This window comes from Diprion similis, chromosome 13 (assembly GCF_021155765.1).
Source record: "Diprion similis isolate iyDipSimi1 chromosome 13, iyDipSimi1.1, whole genome shotgun sequence".
NCBI classification, from domain to species: domain Eukaryota; kingdom Metazoa; phylum Arthropoda; class Insecta; order Hymenoptera; family Diprionidae; genus Diprion; species Diprion similis.
The window spans coordinates 667048-686033 of record NC_060117.1 but is presented as its reverse complement, the minus strand read 5'-3'; the positions used below and the strand labels follow the sequence as shown (position 1 = coordinate 686033).

General features: G+C 34.5%; 1 protein-coding gene across 6 annotated transcripts; it reads left to right on the top strand.

The window, feature by feature from the left end:
* The first annotated feature begins 66 nt into the window (after nt 1–66).
* LOC124413771 (protein kinase C) lies at nt 67–18182 on the top strand. 6 transcript variants are annotated; one of them, XM_046894530.1, is made up of 10 exons: nt 67–618; nt 2600–2660; nt 2893–3136; nt 4090–4121; nt 4913–5034; nt 5157–5319; nt 5460–6002; nt 6556–7151; nt 7275–7476; nt 18148–18182. In XM_046894530.1, the coding sequence occupies exons 1-9, from the start codon at nt 286–288 to the stop codon at nt 7437–7439; spliced, it is 2259 nt and encodes a 752-aa protein (XP_046750486.1). In that variant the 5' UTR covers nt 67–285; the 3' UTR covers nt 7440–7476; nt 18148–18182. The 6 variants fall into 6 exon arrangements, with proteins under 6 accessions (XP_046750486.1, XP_046750488.1, XP_046750487.1 ...); XM_046894532.1 differs by having other exon boundaries at nt 68–618; nt 4913–4983; nt 5178–5319; XM_046894531.1 differs by having other exon boundaries at nt 69–618; nt 4913–4983.
* The last annotated feature ends 804 nt before the right edge of the window (nt 18183–18986 follow it).

Sequence of the window (18986 nt, the reverse complement as noted above, 5' to 3'; positions counted from 1 at the left end):
AAGAAGCAGAAGGAGAAGTGGAGGAAGAACAGGAACCGATCAGTCACAAAATAAACAGGAATCACCGCGTTAAACTTTGATTCCTATTTTCCTCCCGTTTCACTCTCACCCTCTCGTAAATTGTCCCGGTTTACATCCCCAGGGATTCTCTCGATATTCGAATTCGAGTATAAATCCGAGAACAAGTAAAGAAAAAGGGAGAGTCACCCACCTTAGCGGACTGTCAAAAACACCTGAGGTATCAACGTCAAGAGTATACAATAAAGTGGCAGGGAGACAGGAAAAATGTTCACTGGCACGGTCAAGGTAAAAATATGCGAAGCGTCAGGCCTGAGGGCAACGGATAAGCAGAGAAAATTCTGGCAAGACGAACCGCCTATTCTGGACCCCTATGTCCTTCTGGACGTCGATGAGAATCAGCTCGATCGGTCTTCGACTAAACCAAAAACCTTCGATCCTGTATGGAACGAATCGTTCACTCACCACGTCCTGGAGGCGGGGACCCTCGGGCTCACCGTTTTCCACGACGCAGCTCTGCCGCCCGATGATTTTGTGGCCAATTGCAGCATTAGATTCGAAGATCTGGTTCATCGGGAGGACGACGCAGCTGACTTCTGGGTTCGTGATATTCAGCCATGTTATACTTTTCTTAATCGTAGCATAATTTAGAGAATTCTGAGCACTTGTCTTATTAAATGCACTGACACGATCTTTCGGCGCAACGTTTGTTGTGAATATGCAGCATGCTGAGATTTTGTTGTTGTAATAATAATTTTTCTTTAAGACGGTTGATAGTGGCTCAGATAAGAAAAGTTATGTGCAAATATACTTTGTCCTTTCGTAAGCGAGTCAGAGATTGCTAGCAGTTCGCGCTCGCACCTTGGTTAATACACATTGGAAACGAGAAGTAGCTTTCATTGAGGAGAGAATTAGAATCTAGATCCTATGGCTGATTTTTGTATGCGCAAATTTGATCTGGAGTGTTGTCGATTGGGCGAAGCCTTCGTTTGCAAGATTCGTCTGGATTTTGTTAAAAATAACTGTGTTGGAAAAAAATTGACGGTTGGATACTCAGATTAATCTTCATCTTTGATTAGAAAATGTTTCAAACGCATAGAAATTACGGTTTCGAAAAGTGTTTTCAAAGGCTCATCCACATCCGCGCAGAGACCCTAAAAAAGGCAGCTATACTTTACCCCAGAGAAACGGTATTTATTAATCATCGTTGTTGTATGTTAAAAAATTTCAACGTCAGTAAGATCGCGATCACTGATTTAAAATAGGATTACCAAGATTTTCATCGCTCACCTTATGTATTCCGTCGAGGAATGTTAAATCCGTGCCAAAGAGATAGCACAGAAGCAGAAAATCATCCGTAGTACATATTCTTCAACAAATTTACTGTTTTCGCCGAGAAACAAGGGCAGACTGCGCCTACATGACTGTTCGTGTTTAGAACGCTCTGCTGCGTAGACTAGATATAAATTAAAGCCCCGATGGCTTACTGAGGCCACAAGTATGTATGTGTATCATAGATAAGAGGCGAATACTTATCTTCGACTCGAATTGTTTTGATTATTCGGTTGAAAACTGTATCATCTGCTTGTTACAATTAAATTCTGCGCACTGCAAATTTTCATGAGATTGCCGTTAGTAACGTTAGCGCAACGAAACATGGGGGGGAAAAAGTCTCAATTTTTTTATTCTGTAGCGACTGAAGTGGCCAAGTTTTCAAAATATAAATTTCTTTTGCCTTAATATTTACACTTCATTTCAGATAATCCTAAAATTAGGAAATAACGGTTTTCCAAAATGTGAATCACTGAAATAACGTTACCGACTTCAGTCTGTTTCTCAGTCTCATGAATTTTCTTATGCGAAATTTTCTATAGAACATTTTGAACTCTGAGCTGTTGGTCATTCTCAGGGAATTCTTGTTGCAATTGTAGCAACGCATCCTTGAACACTATTCCACAAAAAGATAATCAATTATATCAAATCTTTCCTCATTTTTCACTCAAACTGCATGGTTTTTGCAATATAGACAAGTGTTCAGGATTCTAGAGAATTTGTTACAGACAGTGCGATCCATAATTGTGCAATTAAAATGCTTTATTCAAGGCTTTCATGCCTCGAACATATTCATATTTGAAATAGCAGATGACGTTGCTGTGTGGAATATTATAGACTATTGTAGCTAGCATCATGAAGTATCCCTTGGTCTGTTATATTTCATTGCAAACACAGATGATTTGGCTTATTTTTATTCACAATCAGAATTATTCGCAAGAAATCTCTGAAGCAATCGCCCTTAACGGCAGGATTTTAGATCTATTTCTCAGAAAAGTCATCTTGATTTTATATTCATGTATAAGCCTCCCCATGTTACTCGCCCTCAAATTCCGCTGCAAAATAAATAAACCGGCACTTGCAATGGTCACATCTTTGACCTTCGCCAGTCGCAGTTTTCCCTCCATAGGGAGTACCTGCAAATATTTTTGTACCTATTCGGTAATACTTTGTATTCTTACCTGTTGACAAATAAGCAATGTTGTGTAACTTTTACGCAGACTGAACTAATAGTCTTCATTCGTTCCAGGTCGACCTTGAGCCGCAAGGAAAACTGAGGATACGAATAGACTTGAAATGGACGAATCAAGGTCAGTGTCGGCACATGTTTCTATTGAATAATTTACCAGGAATAATTTTCAATAAACATGAGAAAAGAATTACATTCTTCACTGAGTAGACTAGAACAATTAATATACTACACGCAATGAAAAGTACAAAGAATAGCATGGATCGTCTTAAGATCGATTTACAGAGAAGAAAAGACTGTACGAATTTCAACTAAGGCCGAGTGAAATTTTAATACTTTTATCAAAAAAACAGAGCAACAACAACCTGGCTGCGGAAGCGGTGGGTTGGGCGGAGGGTCGGGAGACGCAAGCGGCGGAAGCGGAGTGGGCGCAGCGATAGGAGGAAAAGAGCCAAGACGCGAGTTTAAGGAGCGACAAGGTTTCAATCGCAGGAGAGGGGCGATGCGAAGAAGGGTGCATCAAGTCAACGGGCATAAATTTATGGCTACTTTCCTGAGGCAGCCTACATTCTGCTCCCATTGTCGCGACTTTATATGGTACGTACTTTGATCGGCGTATCCGTTGTTGTTTTTGTTTATTTTTTTAATTTTTTTTTATCTTCTCACCTGTGTTTGTACCGTACTAAAAATCGTATCGAACCGACGACAAAACTCCCACCTATATCCAACATCCGCTCATCTTTGGATTTTGATTCACATTCGAATAGTCGATACTTGGTTAAAGAATACGTGTCTGGACACGGCGAATCCAATTTTCGAAACATGCAACAGTAATTGCAGCCAGTGTTCGGATGTTTGGACTGATGTTTTTTAGTCTCAGAATGGGTAATTTTAGTGGTTAATTGGGCAATTTGTGGGAATACTTTGTATGTGCTCGTGCAGGACTCGGCATAAATACTTCTCCCGATGTTTGTTTTATTTGTGGAAAATGCGATACAGTTTACTACGGGTGAAAAACAACCGAATGGAAACATTTCCGATGTACGAGTGCCGAGTCCGTGTCCCGGGTGTGGTGGTCTTTCTATTACAAAAATAATAATATTTATATATCATTACAATCCTCTCGATCATTAAACACAAATCTGCATGCATTTGGTTCTTCTTTTTGTGATTAAACTATGGGAGGCGTAATTGAAACTCTGCGTGGACATCGGTGGAATTGGGTTGCACGCTTTGGTATTTCACACAAGCTGACGTTACGCATTTCTATCGGCAAAATCTTAGCGCCGATCCAATCGCGCTTTGCTTCGAACGAATCGAAACCGAGTCCGTTCGTTTGGCAAATGTTAATGTCGTAAGATAGGTGGCTTACTTTTTTATCATGCAAAGGAACGCGTAACGTCAGGTTGCCTTTTAATCCCTTGGCTTGGGGTAAACGATAGAAACAGTAGAGGTAACTTCTGGGTAGCAACGTCAGAGAAGGGATACGCGTATGTGTTATTAGGGATTTTGAGGAGACGATGTGACGTGTTTTGTCTGTTGTATTTCAGGGGCTTGGGCAAGCAAGGGTATCAATGTCAAGGTGAGGAAGACACAAAATCACGTTATTAACCGATAGTTATAATTAATTGCCTGCTTGCGGAATCCCATGTGCGTATGCATAGTTTTTGCTGTACAAATTTACTCCCATTTCCTATGTCCTACAGACACCAACGGTCCAAAGATATTTCCCATTCTTCAATCGCTTTCTGCTTGAGTGGGTGTGTATTTTTTTTCCCCTACGTTATCTCGTTCCGATCTTACTCAATCAGGGTCCAGAGCTATATGCACTTGCGTCTTGATAAAGTATGAGTGGGAATAATTTATGGATCATTTAACTATGTTTGTGCCCCTGCGTCTCTTCTCCAACCTGTAATTCTTCTTATCACGTATTATATGTCGTTGTCATTTGGATGACGTTAGTGCATGTCTGTTTTACTTTTTTCGTTGTGCAATTTACGTTTGATTTTCACATTTGTTTATTTGTTTTTCAATCTACAAGCTGGGGTAGCAGAGGTTGAAAAGTTTTTACTTTAAAGTTTGTTACTTTATTCTCACACCTGTTCTTAGCATATCTCTCTTCTGTAACATACCATTAACAATTTTTTTTTTTTATTTCCTCCATATTGCACGATTTAACACAAATTTTCACAGTCTTTCATATCACAGAAATGAAATGAGCGATTGCAGTTCGAACGGCGCATGTTAATCGGAGCTTACTTACCGTATTGTTTTTTTGAATAGCCTTTTCACACATCAAAGAGGAAGATGAACAAAATATAAAAATGACTGTAGAATATACGTGTGTACAATTTTTTCCCACGTTTGTTGCAGTCTGCACATGTGTCGTTCACAAGAGATGTCACGAGTCGGTCGTCACTGTTTGTCCAGGCATGAGAGACGAAGTAAGTGTTGCGCGAACCAAGTTCTTTGAACAGAAACTGAATTCTAGTCAAGCTCGTAAATGTATTATCAGAATTACCTCAGGGGGTGAGAAATTCCCATACGCCGCTAGGGAGACGATGTTTATTTTTTTCGTTTCGTTTTTTATTTTAATTCAAACTATCTGCCCGTTTAGGGAAACGTTCATATTTTACAGACAACCCAGAGTACCCAGAGCCAAAGATTCAGCGTCAATATACCTCATCGCTTTGTCGTACACAGTTTCAAACGCTTCACATTCTGCGAACATTGCGGGTCTCTTCTGTACGGTCTTATAAAGCAAGGCCTACAATGCGAAGGTAAATCTTTTCCGTTCAATCGTTGCCGATGCGTTAAGCTGCTGTTTGATTTTCCGACATTTCGTCAAGTCGGTAACTCCAAAACTTGTATCAAATGTTGATGTAGTTTTGCCTTAACTTCGATATTTACCTATTTTCAGTTTGCAATATGAGCGTGCACAAGAGATGTCAGAAGAATGTCGCGAACAATTGTGGTATCAACACAAGGCATTTGGCTGAGATCTTGAGCGAAATGGGAATCTCACCGGACAATAAAAACAAACCAGCGAGGATCAATTACCAGTCATCGAGCCAATCCGGTGGTTCTGGGTCGTCGGCTGCGTCCAATGAAACGTTTTCTGAAGGAGTGCCAGCCTCTAAATTGAAAGAACCGACCGACAGCGGAAGTGGCTCAGATACCGGCTGCAGGAAGCTAGGACTCGATGATTTCAATTTCATCAAAGTCCTTGGCAAGGGAAGCTTCGGTAAAGTGATGCTTGCCGAAAGAAAAGGGTCGCCGGACGAGGTTTACGCGGTCAAAGTACTCAAGAAGGACGTCATCATCCAGGATGACGACGTCGACTGTACCATGACAGAGAAACGCATTCTGGCTCTGGCAGCCAAGCATCCGTTTCTCACCGCCATACACAGCTGCTTTCAAACCAAAGACAGGCTTTTTTTCGTTATGGAATATGTCAACGGAGGTTGGTCTTCTGTCTTTTGCGAATTGGTTTAAAGAAACCTTTCACACAACGTTCTCTTTTCCCCCGTGTGCCAAGGTGGCGGTTTTTAACTTCCTGCCACAATAAGGAAAGTTGTTATGAACATTGCGAGAATGAAGTGTTGAGTTTTCATCAGATCTCAATCAGTGTGGCGACAGAGACAGGGAAAACCGGATATAGTCAGGGTATTTCACCTATCGGGAAAAGTCAGGGAATTGTGATTGATCATAGGCTTTGTGTAAGACTAAGCGATACTACGTGTTTTTTAGATCTAAATATGTGTATTCAAGGTGCAAAATTTCTGGACCTTTTGGTCATGAAAACTACCCAACGTAACCTGAGTTTCGTGGGAAATTGTCAGGGAATTTCATTAGAGCAAAACTGTCGCCACCCTGGTAGTTGTCGAGTTATCAATGTTTTTTGAGTTTGAAACACATCCGAGCGGGAAGTTCTCAAACTGGCACATCAAGGTCGGCCAATCCCTTATTTAGAAACGAAACGTACGTTCTTGTGGTGAAGTTTTAACGATTCGCAGGTGATCTGATGTTCCAAATTCAAAGAGCCCGCAAGTTCGACGAGGCTCGTGCACGTTTCTATGCCGCCGAAGTTACCCTGGCGTTACAATTTCTCCACAAACACGGTGTGATATACCGGGATCTGAAATTGGACAATATATTGCTGGACCAAGAGGGGCATTGCAAACTTGCCGACTTCGGTATGTGCAAAGAGGGTATAATCGAGGGTGTCAAAACCACGACGACGTTCTGCGGCACGCCCGATTACATCGCCCCCGAGATACTTCAGGAACTGCAGTATGGCGCGAGTGTCGACTGGTGGGCGCTCGGCGTTCTTATGTACGAAATGATGGCCGGTCAGCCACCGTTCGAAGCTGAAAACGAGGACGATTTATTCGAGTCAATATTGAGAGACGATGTGCTTTATCCGGTATGGCTGACCAAGGAAGCTGTTTCGATTCTGAAGGGATTTATGACCAAAAATCCTGCAAAAAGATTGGGATGCGTTGCGGCTAACGGAGGCGAGAATGCCATACGACTTCACCCATTCTTCAGAGACATGGACTGGGACGCGCTCGAGGCTCGCAGATTGAAGCCTCCTTTTAAACCGAAAATTGTAAGGCTAATGTTGATGTACAATGAAAATATTGCGCCACTTCCACTTCATTATTATTCACATATTTGATGTTTCTTGTTTTGTTTTGTGCTTTTTACTATTGTTCTCTTGTATTATTTACAGAAAAACAAAAAGGATGCAATGAACTTTGACGCAGAGTTCACGAAAGAAGAGCCGGTCTTGACACCTGTGAATCCTGAAGATTTACGCTGCATAAATCAAGAAGAATTCAAGGGATTCTCATTCGTTAACACAGACTACAATCCGGCAAGACTTGCGGGTGAATAAACGCAGTCGATAAAAACCACTTCGATGTTACGATCAAGTAAGTTTTTTTTTTTTTTTTTTTTTTTTTCTTTTTATTTATTTATTTTTTTCCAATACCCTCTTCGTCATTTCCGAGGTTTGTAAGTAATGTTTCGTTGATCGAATTCTACGAGAGGGAAACTGTTTGGTATGGGTTTAAATTAATTCAACTTGATTTTAAAGAAAACTGAAGAATAGCGTAAGGCTTGAATCGGAGGGAAAATTGGAAATTAAACAAGTAACAAAACGTATACAGCGATGGGACCTGATGAGGTCTGATTTGTCCCTGAGAAGGGAAAAAAAAACACAAAACAAAAGGAAGATCAGATGATTTACAAGAAATTAAGCATATCGCAAATATTTATATGTGACAGAGAAGAAAGTATAACAAACGATTGTGCTGCTTGTAGCTGATCGTAGAAAAGGAAGAAGGCGAGAATGAGAGATAGCTAAAGTACTTATAACGAGCCAAGTGGAGTATTGATTCTTTTTTATTTTTTAATTTTCATTACAAAACTCATCGGTATAGACGATTCATTTTTGGATAAACCTGATGATAGGAAAAAAGGAAGAAGAAAACGTAGGTGGAGGTTGTGTTTAAATGCAGTAACGCAATATAATGATTGACGAACAGTAGTTTATTATTTATTTATTACATTGACATATATATATATATATATATATAAATAAATTTTTATTTTTTATCTCGTTCGTTTGATCTTGGCGCGTTACTGCTGGTAACTAGCACGCAAAAAAAACGAACATAAAAATAAAAAAGAAAAGGGAATAACTAGAGAAAAAAAGGAACGTAAACCACGACAAATTTTGCACAAATATTTACCTGAAGGATAGCAACTTTTGGTAAAGGTTGGCGAATGCGATTGCAATTGCACGAAACTTTATAAGTTTTAGCCCATGCACAAAAGTATTAATAAAAGAAAAGAAAAAAAAGAAAAGAAGAAAATGTGTGAGATCCGAAGCTTTTTCAAAAATGGTATAAAAACGTTAGAAATTGTGTTTAAAAAAAAAGAAAAGAATACAAAGATTCTGCGATCATAACTTCGGTTCGTTTAATTAGTCAAAAATTTTATCTATTGTTACTTTTGAATCGTTAAATTTATAGTAAGATTATTTAAGCAAATAGCGAATTCTGTTTTCCATGATTATTGCATTTTTTGTTTGTACATTTAAATTCCGCTTCGGGTAGAACCTGATTCTTTCCCCATCTCAGATTAGTTATTTCAAGCCCGCGTGATAATATTATTGACAAATCTAATAAATGAATAAATGGATAATAACCAATGATTTTATAAGTCAGGTTCCAAACCCCCTATTTCTATGATAACGCCATAATTTGTTGAAAAAATATAATATCTATTTGGACACAAGTGCATATATATATATACATTTAAAACAAGAGGTAAAGAGAAATAAAATGAAATAATAATAACAACAAAAAGAAAAAGAAAAAAAAAACGAAAAACGAAAAAAAAACACTTATAAAATGATAAATTAAGATTATATAATATATGCAGGCCACAGGTGGTCTGACCAGAGTATATATAAATTATTTTAGCGTACGCCTACCGTGAAAATATAATGATCGTATGTAAAAGATTATTTCAAGAATTTGAACAAACATGATAAAAAGAAATTAAGAAAATTATACGCGATATAACGTTTAATTGAGATACACTGCAGACGTAAGCAGAGGCGGAAAAGAAAAATGAAGTTGTAGAATAGAAATAAGATTAAAGAAAAGGAAAAAAAACAAAAACAGAAAAAAAAAAAAAAGATTAGTCATTGATGCACCTTCCAGGATATTCGTACATGTTGTCTCTAGTTAGGTACCTTTAAGACTTGAAAACAATTCTCGGCTCGTTATGGGACAGTGGAGAATCTATAAAATATAAAATATGCGTAAATAAGTAAGCGAACAAATTAATTATACAACAACTATCGGGCGAAGGCACGCCGAACGGTTCTTTCGATCGTGTAATTTGCGCGTCTGAATCGTTTTCCGAGTTTCCACCGCGTAACCACAAGAACAGATTAGATTGTATCAAGAAAGATGTGTGCATTAGGTATAAAGTGTGATCGGTGTACTTAAACAAGTCAAAAGAAAAGAAAAAACGGACGAAAAAAAAATAAATAAAATAATAACAAGAAAAACAAACTAAAGTAAAACTACAAAATATTGATAATATTATATTAACCATCGAGTGTAGAGAGCTTACGCTGTAAGATAGAGGATGAGAAAGAAGAAAACCGCTGGTTTAACAATCAAGCATTACGTATATATTTATTATAAATTTATCACGAATCGAAAAGCCGAACGAGAGTCTTTGTCGTGCGGCGTATTTGATCGAGTCGTTTATCGTATAAGAGATCCCTTTCTCAATAATCTTCTTTTCAATAATCATCTCGATCGTGCAAAGCTCAGCGGACGGTTTTGAGATGCGCAACGTTTGCCATGCAACGTATAAGAATGGCGGACGACGGCGGAGCTGGTTGTAGTTTGCCAAAAATGTTTCGATGTTTAGCTGTAACAATAATAATAAGAATTAGATGAACGGGAAACTAACTAACAAAAATATTACAATCTTAATTATTAATATTTTAAACTAACGGTTTACTGCATACCTATTTATATATCATATACGCCGATAAATGTATGTATATAATATATAAATATAGAAAATGTGTTACTCTATGGATAATTCGTACGCACACACGCACACACACATACACACACACACACATATATGGATATGTGCGTACGTGTATAAATATCGTAATATGCATGTACGATAAAATTATCAATGACGGTAGAGTGTTTCTTCTGGATCATTTTGTGACAAGTCAGCCCCAAATTGTTACAAAATGGACCACAATAATCACAATAGTAATAATAATAACAACAACAACAAAAACAACAACAACAACAATAATAATACCATCTAATATAAAATGTAAAATACGCTAGGATGAATTTGAGTAATTCGATGTTATCATTACGGAGTAAGGATTAGCGTGTCACGCACACGATCGCTTGAAATATTTAAGGATCATCATCGTACTAACTGCGTCTATAATAATCGGTATAATCATTGTACCTTCGAAGCACGATATACATACCGTACACGAACACATATACATATATACAAATGTATATATACAAATATAGATATATATATATAAATATAGATATGTATATGTATTTGTATATATGTATATGTGTTCGTGTACGGTATGTATATCGTGCTTCGAAGGTACAATGATTATACCGATTATTATATTTATATATATATTATATATATAAATATATGTATATATATATATATATAGAGAGAGAAATATAAGTATATTGTACACGGAATCTAAATCTAAAGCGAGGTATGCTTCGAGTCTGTGCGGGACTCGAATCATACAGCTTAATAATGTTAGACTCGATAGTTGTAACAAGAAAATATACGCGTTCTATTGTCTTTGCGATTAGGTGGGAAATAATTTGTGCGCCAACCGTTCGCAAGTCGATGGAGTTTTTTCGTTGCGAATCTTTCCATCACTCGGCTCATCTTGTACGGTGTAAAGTTTACTGATGCCAACTTGAGAAATGAAACAAAAGAAGCGAAGGAAAACGGAAAATCACTTCGGGTGACTAGGTTGTACGACTGTTGGACCGATTTCACTTGTTTTTTGTAACCCTGCGTAATCGATTGTTGCGCAATATTTTACTGCTGTAACGTCAGGTCGTCTGCATTGTCCTTGGCGAATTGTCAAAGGATGCAAAACCAACCCGAACTTCGATTTATCCGAGTCGATGTATATCACGAATAACGAAATGATGATATAACTTGAGTGAAAACGTCGAAGAGGACAACGTGTTTACCAAGTTCCGAGCAAGACAGGCGCTTCAGAGAATTGGAAACTAAAAACGACAGATCTAGATGCATTCTTGTATCTGTTGATAATAATCCTAACATTGACAGTTATACTAATGTTAATAATACTAACGCGAACAACAATAATTATCGCTTACACTAAAAGTAATAGTATTAGTACGTATCGGGTTTCAAATAAAGATTTAAAGAAAAAAAATCTTTGCGCTATCACAAAGACAAGTGCGTGCCACATTGACTGATATCTAGTCACAAGATTTAACAAAAGGAAGTCGTCACGTTGAACTTGAAAGTTCAGTCAGCAGATGCAAATGATAGAGACAAAAAGAGGCGGAGTAACACTGGATGTGTATTCTAATAATAATTAGAACTGTAATAATAAGAAATTAATAATAACAACAATAACAATAATAATAATAATAGTAATAATAATAATAATAATAATAGTAATAATAATAATGACAATGGAGGAAAATTGAAGGAGATTAAAATTAATTAAAGGGAAAAAAAAATGGTTAGTCCGGCCTACGTTTAGTAACACAAGGTAGAGCGTAAAAAAGTAAGAAGGGATTAACAAAACTATCTATTATACACATATATATATATACATATATACATATATACATATATACATATGTACGTACATGTATATATATGTATGTATATATAGATATGTACATTATATACTTGAATATATCATTCAAAAAAGTTTGAAGAGAGAAAAATAGGAAATGAAGAAAAAAAAAATACTTAGAATAGGCACAAAAACTTGTTTGCATTCAGTGCGTAGTCGTTGTTAAAATAAGATGCTTCTATCCGTTGCGTGGTTCAAGTTTTTTGCTATGAGCATATTATATACGTACGATAGATCTGTCTGCTGCGGTCGTAGCAAGCATTGTATGTAGAAGTGATGAAAAAATCAAACGGACAAGGAGAGAAGAGAAGAAAAGAAAAGAAATTAAGCGAAAAAAATATATGTTTTAGGTATATTTAGTAAATGTTGAATCCGGAGCTTATGGGAGGAGAAAAAAAAAATAATTCAAACATTTCGCCTTGGCTTTTTGCGATGCTTACTTTGTCGAGAAATCAGAATCGAAGAAAGAAATGTGTGTATACGTACATACACATCCGTTTATTCGTGCGTACGTGGTTGTGGAATAGAAATACAAAAAAATAATAAAAAAATAAATAAATGAAGATGTGAATAAAATTAAAAAAAAAAAAAAAATTAGTAATAAGTGAAGAAAATTACACACACACACACACACGCGCACACACACACACACAAAAAGAAAAAAAAAAGAGAATCAATAAGTAAAAAAAGGAAAGAAAACAGCGGTTTCAAAGGGCCAAGAGTTCGTTTGAGGAAAAGATGGTTGTTTTTTCTTTTTCTTTTTCTTCTTCTTTTTCCTCGTTCTCGTATTTTTTTAACCTTCTCTCATTTATTAATTATTCAGAATTATGAAAAGCTTTAATAAATATATGTACATGTATAACGAAACAATTAATAATTTATAAGTCACGCAAACTATATTATAGGTATAATCACATGCAGTGCATAGATTATTGAGTGTTTTGCAACGTTAGTCCTGTATTTGAAAATGAAAATGAAAAGAAAAAAAATTTTAATCCTTAAGTAGATAAATACATATTATGTATAATATCTATATAATGTAAATGTAGGCACGTAGTCAGCCATAGGGTAAAAATGATTGTTGTGCATTTTTCGTCGTGACGATGTTGCGTCGTTACGTGTAATAATTGGGTTTATTTTTATTTAAATTCATTTATTTATCCTTTTACTATTTCATAATTTATCGACGGAGAACACAAAAAAAAAAAACACACACACCCACAATAAGGGAAACGACGATCGTCTGCGATACTTTCTCTTATCTTTTCTTTCCTTAATCTATATCGATGCGATACTAATGGAAGAAACGAAGATGAAAATAATAGAATCTGTTTGAATTTTCAAGTTTTTGTTCAAACTATTTACTAATGTAACGTCTTATTTATTTTTTATCTACAAACGTACCTTGACACTTTGTTTATTTGGTATTCAGATGGTGCATATTTGCATGCCCGTTATAGATTTAACACGTAGTTTTGTCACGTCCGTTTAATTTTATCGATTTCATCAACTCCTCATTTTTTACTGTCGATCGTTACCGAATTCATGGGCGTAAAATTTATCAACTCTATATGTTGTGACTCGGATTAATAATTTTCTGCGTTTGTGCCATTTTCTTTCTTTTCTTCTGATCATTTTCACAGCTAGGCGAGTGGAAGTAAGAAACAAATTTAAAAAAAAAAACAAATAACAATAAGGACATTTCAAGAATCTAGCTTTTCATTAGAGATTTTTAATATAATGTAATAATCATCGTAATAATACTATTAACTAATTAGGGTTTACTATTTAGACGGCTGTAAATCCAATCCTACGTCACGCTGTCCGGTTCGATGTGATTTTTTTCTATCGCCAATTAATAATATATGTATACATGTGTGTATATGCATATATATATATATATATAATATATATATATATATATATATATATATATATATATATATATATATATATATATATATATATATATATATTAATTATGTTGAACGTTACGAAGATTAATAATTATATAATATATACCCTTGGATTGATTCTAGGTCACTTTTGTAGTCTGCTGTCACTTGTCGAACATTCCGAACAAATGCAACAAGTTATTAAATGGCGTTATCGAATCTCTCGCAATCATAATCAATCCAAGGGTCTGTATATACGTACATGCACATATACGCATATAAAAAACGAACAGAAGAGACAAAAACACGCGCAAAAAGAAATGGACAGGATAAAAAAAAAGTAACAAAGAAAACCAGAAGTAATGTGTACATATACATACATACATACATATATATATATATATTTATTTATATATATATATGTTATATATATAAAAGAAGGGAAAAAAAAGAAGATTTTACGTGCTTGTGCTTTAGGAAATAGAGAGAAAATCTATACTTGTTGAAGAAATGAACAAAAAATAAATAAATAAATAAATATATTAATAAAGATACCTCAAGTCAACCGTAAAACCAAAAGAACGAAAAAAAAGATTTAAAAAAAAACAAAAAAAAACAACAAATAAACAAACAAAAAAAATATTCATCGATGTTGAAAAGTAAAAGTGATATATTTAATACAAACAAAAAAAAAAAAAAACAAACAAAAAACAAAAAAAAACGAAAGATAAAGCAAGGAAAAAGGCCAGGAGCGAAAAGTACAGTTGAAAAAATTGGAAAGTGCAAAGTACATGGGAATAAAAACTAAAGTTAAATAAGAAATACTGATAATATTGTTGCAATATAGAATCTAGAGAGGGAGAAAGAGAGAGAGAGAGAGAGGAGGGTTAGTCTTCTTTGCAATTTGCGCGTAAGCAAAGAATCTTAAGAAGAATGTTTGACGCCACACCTCCTGCTTGTTTAGTGTTTCTTATATTCCATTGACTTGAATGGTATAAATTGATGAATAGGTGATGTTTACTTTTAGAAATTAAGTAGAGAGTCAAGAGTTTGGCATGTAAACGTAGCGCCGTCTCATGTCTCATCTTGTCACCACGTCAAGCTTTGTTGTCAGAGGAAATGAAAGAAAATTTTAGAAAAGAAGAAAAACAAAAACGTAGTCTTGTCTTGTATTTTTCGTAGCAAAAGAGAAATTTCGAATGAACCTCTGAGATGCGATATGTCTCATTTGATCGAGTAGCCGTCCTGTTGTTACATAATTGTTTAAAAATTAACAACGCGCTGTATAGCATATATAGGTATGTATAACGCGTGATAAGAAATATTGCCAAGGGAAAGGAGAAACCAAGGAACTTCGGTGGTCGAATGAAAATGAGACGACACAAAATTGGAAAACCATACCAAGCGCGTCGTTGGAATATGTCAAATATCACGAGAGTCAGGGAAGACTATAATTTTCACGACAAGAGAGACAGTGATTTATATCTTATATTTCAACCACCACGCCACCCTCGATGCCAGTGCAATTTCTGTAAGGTGAATTATGAACATTATAGAGCAGATTTTATTTTTTTAACATATAAGATAAACTTTTATCAGAGGAAGAAAAAAAGGTGAAATAACAAGAAACAAAGATTAGCCAAACTTTAATTATTATCACGCCCAGGTTGTGTTTGTTAGCGAGGAAAGAGTTGTAAAGCTATATCGTATTTTCACGGTTATGTTTATTATACTCATCTTATTTACTTTGACATAGCGATTTTTTAAACAGTTATTACACCTAATCTATCAATCAATTAACTTGTAGATCTGTTCGCATAAAATGCAATTTTACCAAAGAATAAGTATAATTCTAGTTGTTATTACTATAAATATATAATGTATGTTTATATTATATATATATGTATATATATTTTTCTCTCTTTGGTTACGCTTTTGTGTTTCGAATGCAAAACTATTTTTTTTTTTTTTTCACCTGTTGAAATTGTCTATCTGTTTTATCGAAAGAAAGAATGAAAGAAGGAAAGAAAAACTTACGTTACAAGAGAAGTCGCAATTTAGTTAATAAGTTGGAGGAAGGAAAAAAAAAGAAACGAAAAGAAAGAAAAAAATAGTAAACTTGGCGCACAATGGTCTCAATGTAATATCTCAAGCCGCTGCACGCTACAAATATTTTCTTTTGCTCCAATCCGACAAGTATATCTTGATCTGCAAAACAATCCGTCATAACTTTTCGCAGAGAGTCATTAATGCTCTGTGGTGTTGGAGTTTTGCCCAAGAGTGAGACAAAAGTTTTAGTTCTTGAGTTCTATGAAAAAATACCACGTTATAGAAAAAAAAGATGAAAAAATCCACAAAAAAACATTACCCTCCGACGGTATTTCATGTTTATCAGAATTTCTGATAACCCTGTACAGCCGCAATTTTAGCAGAAATTCAATGAAAGTAAAATTGGAAAACACATCGTACGATGATCGGCGCTAGAATAAGCGAGACGTACGCATCTTGAACAAAGAGAACAGCGTTATTCACATGTATGATGTATACGTTTGAAAACCACAAGTAATGTCTGCGAGTATTTGGTATCGTATGATAATTATACGTTATACTATATTGGTTGAATCTTGGTTATTATTTAAAAGAAACAAAAAAAAACTAAAAAAAAAAAAAAAATCACTTAACTATACACACAGAGTATATATGAATAATTAAATTATCTGCCATTCGATTGAAAAAAAGTAAATGCTTTCGGTGTTCTGAGATGAGAGAAAAATGTCAAAAAGCAAAAAAAAAAAAAAAAAAAAAAAAGAGAGTAATAAGCATTGTGTACGGTATACATATACTATTTACAAAAGTGATGTATACGCATGTTACTATATATCATCATGCATATGTTAACATAAGTAATAATAATAATAATAATAATAATAATAATAATAATAATGATAATGATAATATTATTGAGTAAATAAGTAAATATTAACGGTAATATATTTATATTTATGTTACCAAATTGAGGTAATAATATGCTTTTCATAACTATTATTCAACTAATTTTTGTAAGTCCACGAGTACAATTAACTATATAATGTCCGTATTATGTTAGGTCGAGGACATTGCCAGATATTATTAATATCTTTTATTATTTTTTTTCTTTTCTTCTTGTTTTACATCGGTCTAATGATTCCACCTATTATTATTATTATTATTATCGTCATCGTCATCATCGTCGTTGTTACAAAATCTATCATTTACACGTTTTCATCTGCAGGCGGAAGAACATTAAAGTCAATTATTCTTTTCTTCAATGAGTCATCAGCTGTGAAAATTAATATTTATTTTAATTTTTATCTTTTTCGTATCTTCCCAAGAAGAAAAATTAAACGCATTGAAAGAATATTCGATTCATTATAATGAAATTCTTATTCATTACCACGTGCCGGTGCCAAAACGCAACATACATATGATACGTACTATAGAAGAATGAAAGATACGTATAATTTATAATTAAAGGGAGTGAAAAAAAAAATGAAATATATCAACCACCTACCGTTTCGCAGAAACTTATAATATACAATATTGATATTCTTGACATGTGTTACACACCGTTAAAAAATAAACATAATTGTACGAATCCTCAGTTTCTTTCGTGACGCAATGTCCTCGTATTATTTTCTTATCGTCATTATACTGTATAATTATTATCGCATAGAAGAGAATTAATTATCAGCGTGGAAATGAAGGAAAGGGGACTTAAAGAAAGAAGAGAGGCAAAAAAAAAAAAACAAAAAAAAACCCTAGATAAAGGCAAGTTGAGAAAGGATACAAAAAACATTGTAACATTACCTAAGAGAGAAGAGAGAGAAAAAATACCTTGTAAGTAACAAATACCCACATCTATTGTATAACTATTGCTATAGAATAAATAAATAAATAAACAAATGAATGAATAAAGAAAATAAATATATGTATACATATATACATATATGCATACATACATATATAAATACCTAGATAATGTATATCATACAAATATATAACACGCCGTATGCGAGCAGTTGCTTTGCCGTTTTCCCTATCTGTGTAATGAAAGAAAAAAAGTAAATAAATAATAATTGTACGCATGGGTATTATACCGATGCAAGAAAAGAAGAATATAATACACGATGAATATAGGTATTATAATGTGAATAAAAGAAATTCTCGGGTAGATGAAAGTGTATATTTATTGATTGAATATTTTCGTTTTACTTGCATAGGGTTGGCGACACGAGCAGCTAGCAACTGAAGCGAGCGAACACTGTTACTTGTCTGATTATTGTGTAAAAAATAAAGATGATTAAAAATATATATGAAAGAAAAAGCAAAAAGGAGTAGATAGACAAGCCATGGAATACATGTATCATCTAAGACGTCATTACCTGTCGCCAAGAGACACAAAAGCTCGTGTATTCTAATCCCAGTTTTACATTTTCTCATTCTCCGTTTCTTATCCTCATTGCGGGGAACATTTGAGACAATTACACCGTGTCATCGCAATATAATGATTTTATTGTGTTCTTACAGGATTCGAGTATACTTATATAATAATAATAATAATAATAATAATAATAATAATAGTAGTAGTAGTAGTAGTAATAATTTATATACAGAGCGGTTTCGATTTATCATAATATCGTACACTAATATATAATTTTTAATAACATTTTCAACTAATAATTCATCACTCAATCTCTACACGTTACATACAAGTTTATTTGTTTACTTGTTTGTTCATTTTTAACGTCAATTTTAAATATAATAATATATGTTATATATACCCCCACGTTGTTCTGTTTCCATGCAACAACGTGGATCACAGTCTATATTTTTCTGCATTCGTCGACACAACCGTTTAGCAATTGTTTAAAAGGTTTTCTATTCCTTATTACTTGTTCATTTCCGCGATTGCCATTACACACAATTTGACGAAAGCTTTGCATTATCTTGATATCCTACTATTGTTAGGCTTATACTACAATACCACGATCCTTACGAACGAAATAATGTTTTTCTTGTTTTGGTGTGAAATTTCAATGTCATTATCGTCATTCGATAT

Excerpts from the sequence above, each read along its gene's own strand:
- LOC124413771 (XM_046894530.1), top strand. The coding sequence starts at position 286 with ATGTTCACTGGCACGGTCAAGGTAAAAATATGCGAAGCGTCAGGCCTG. Across the intron at positions 2,661-2,892 it reads CTTGAAATGGACGAATCAAG|AGCAACAACAACCTGGCTGC; the intron begins GTCAGTGTCGGC and ends TCAAAAAAACAG. Across the intron at positions 6,003-6,555 it reads TATGGAATATGTCAACGGAG|GTGATCTGATGTTCCAAATT; the intron begins GTTGGTCTTCTG and ends AACGATTCGCAG.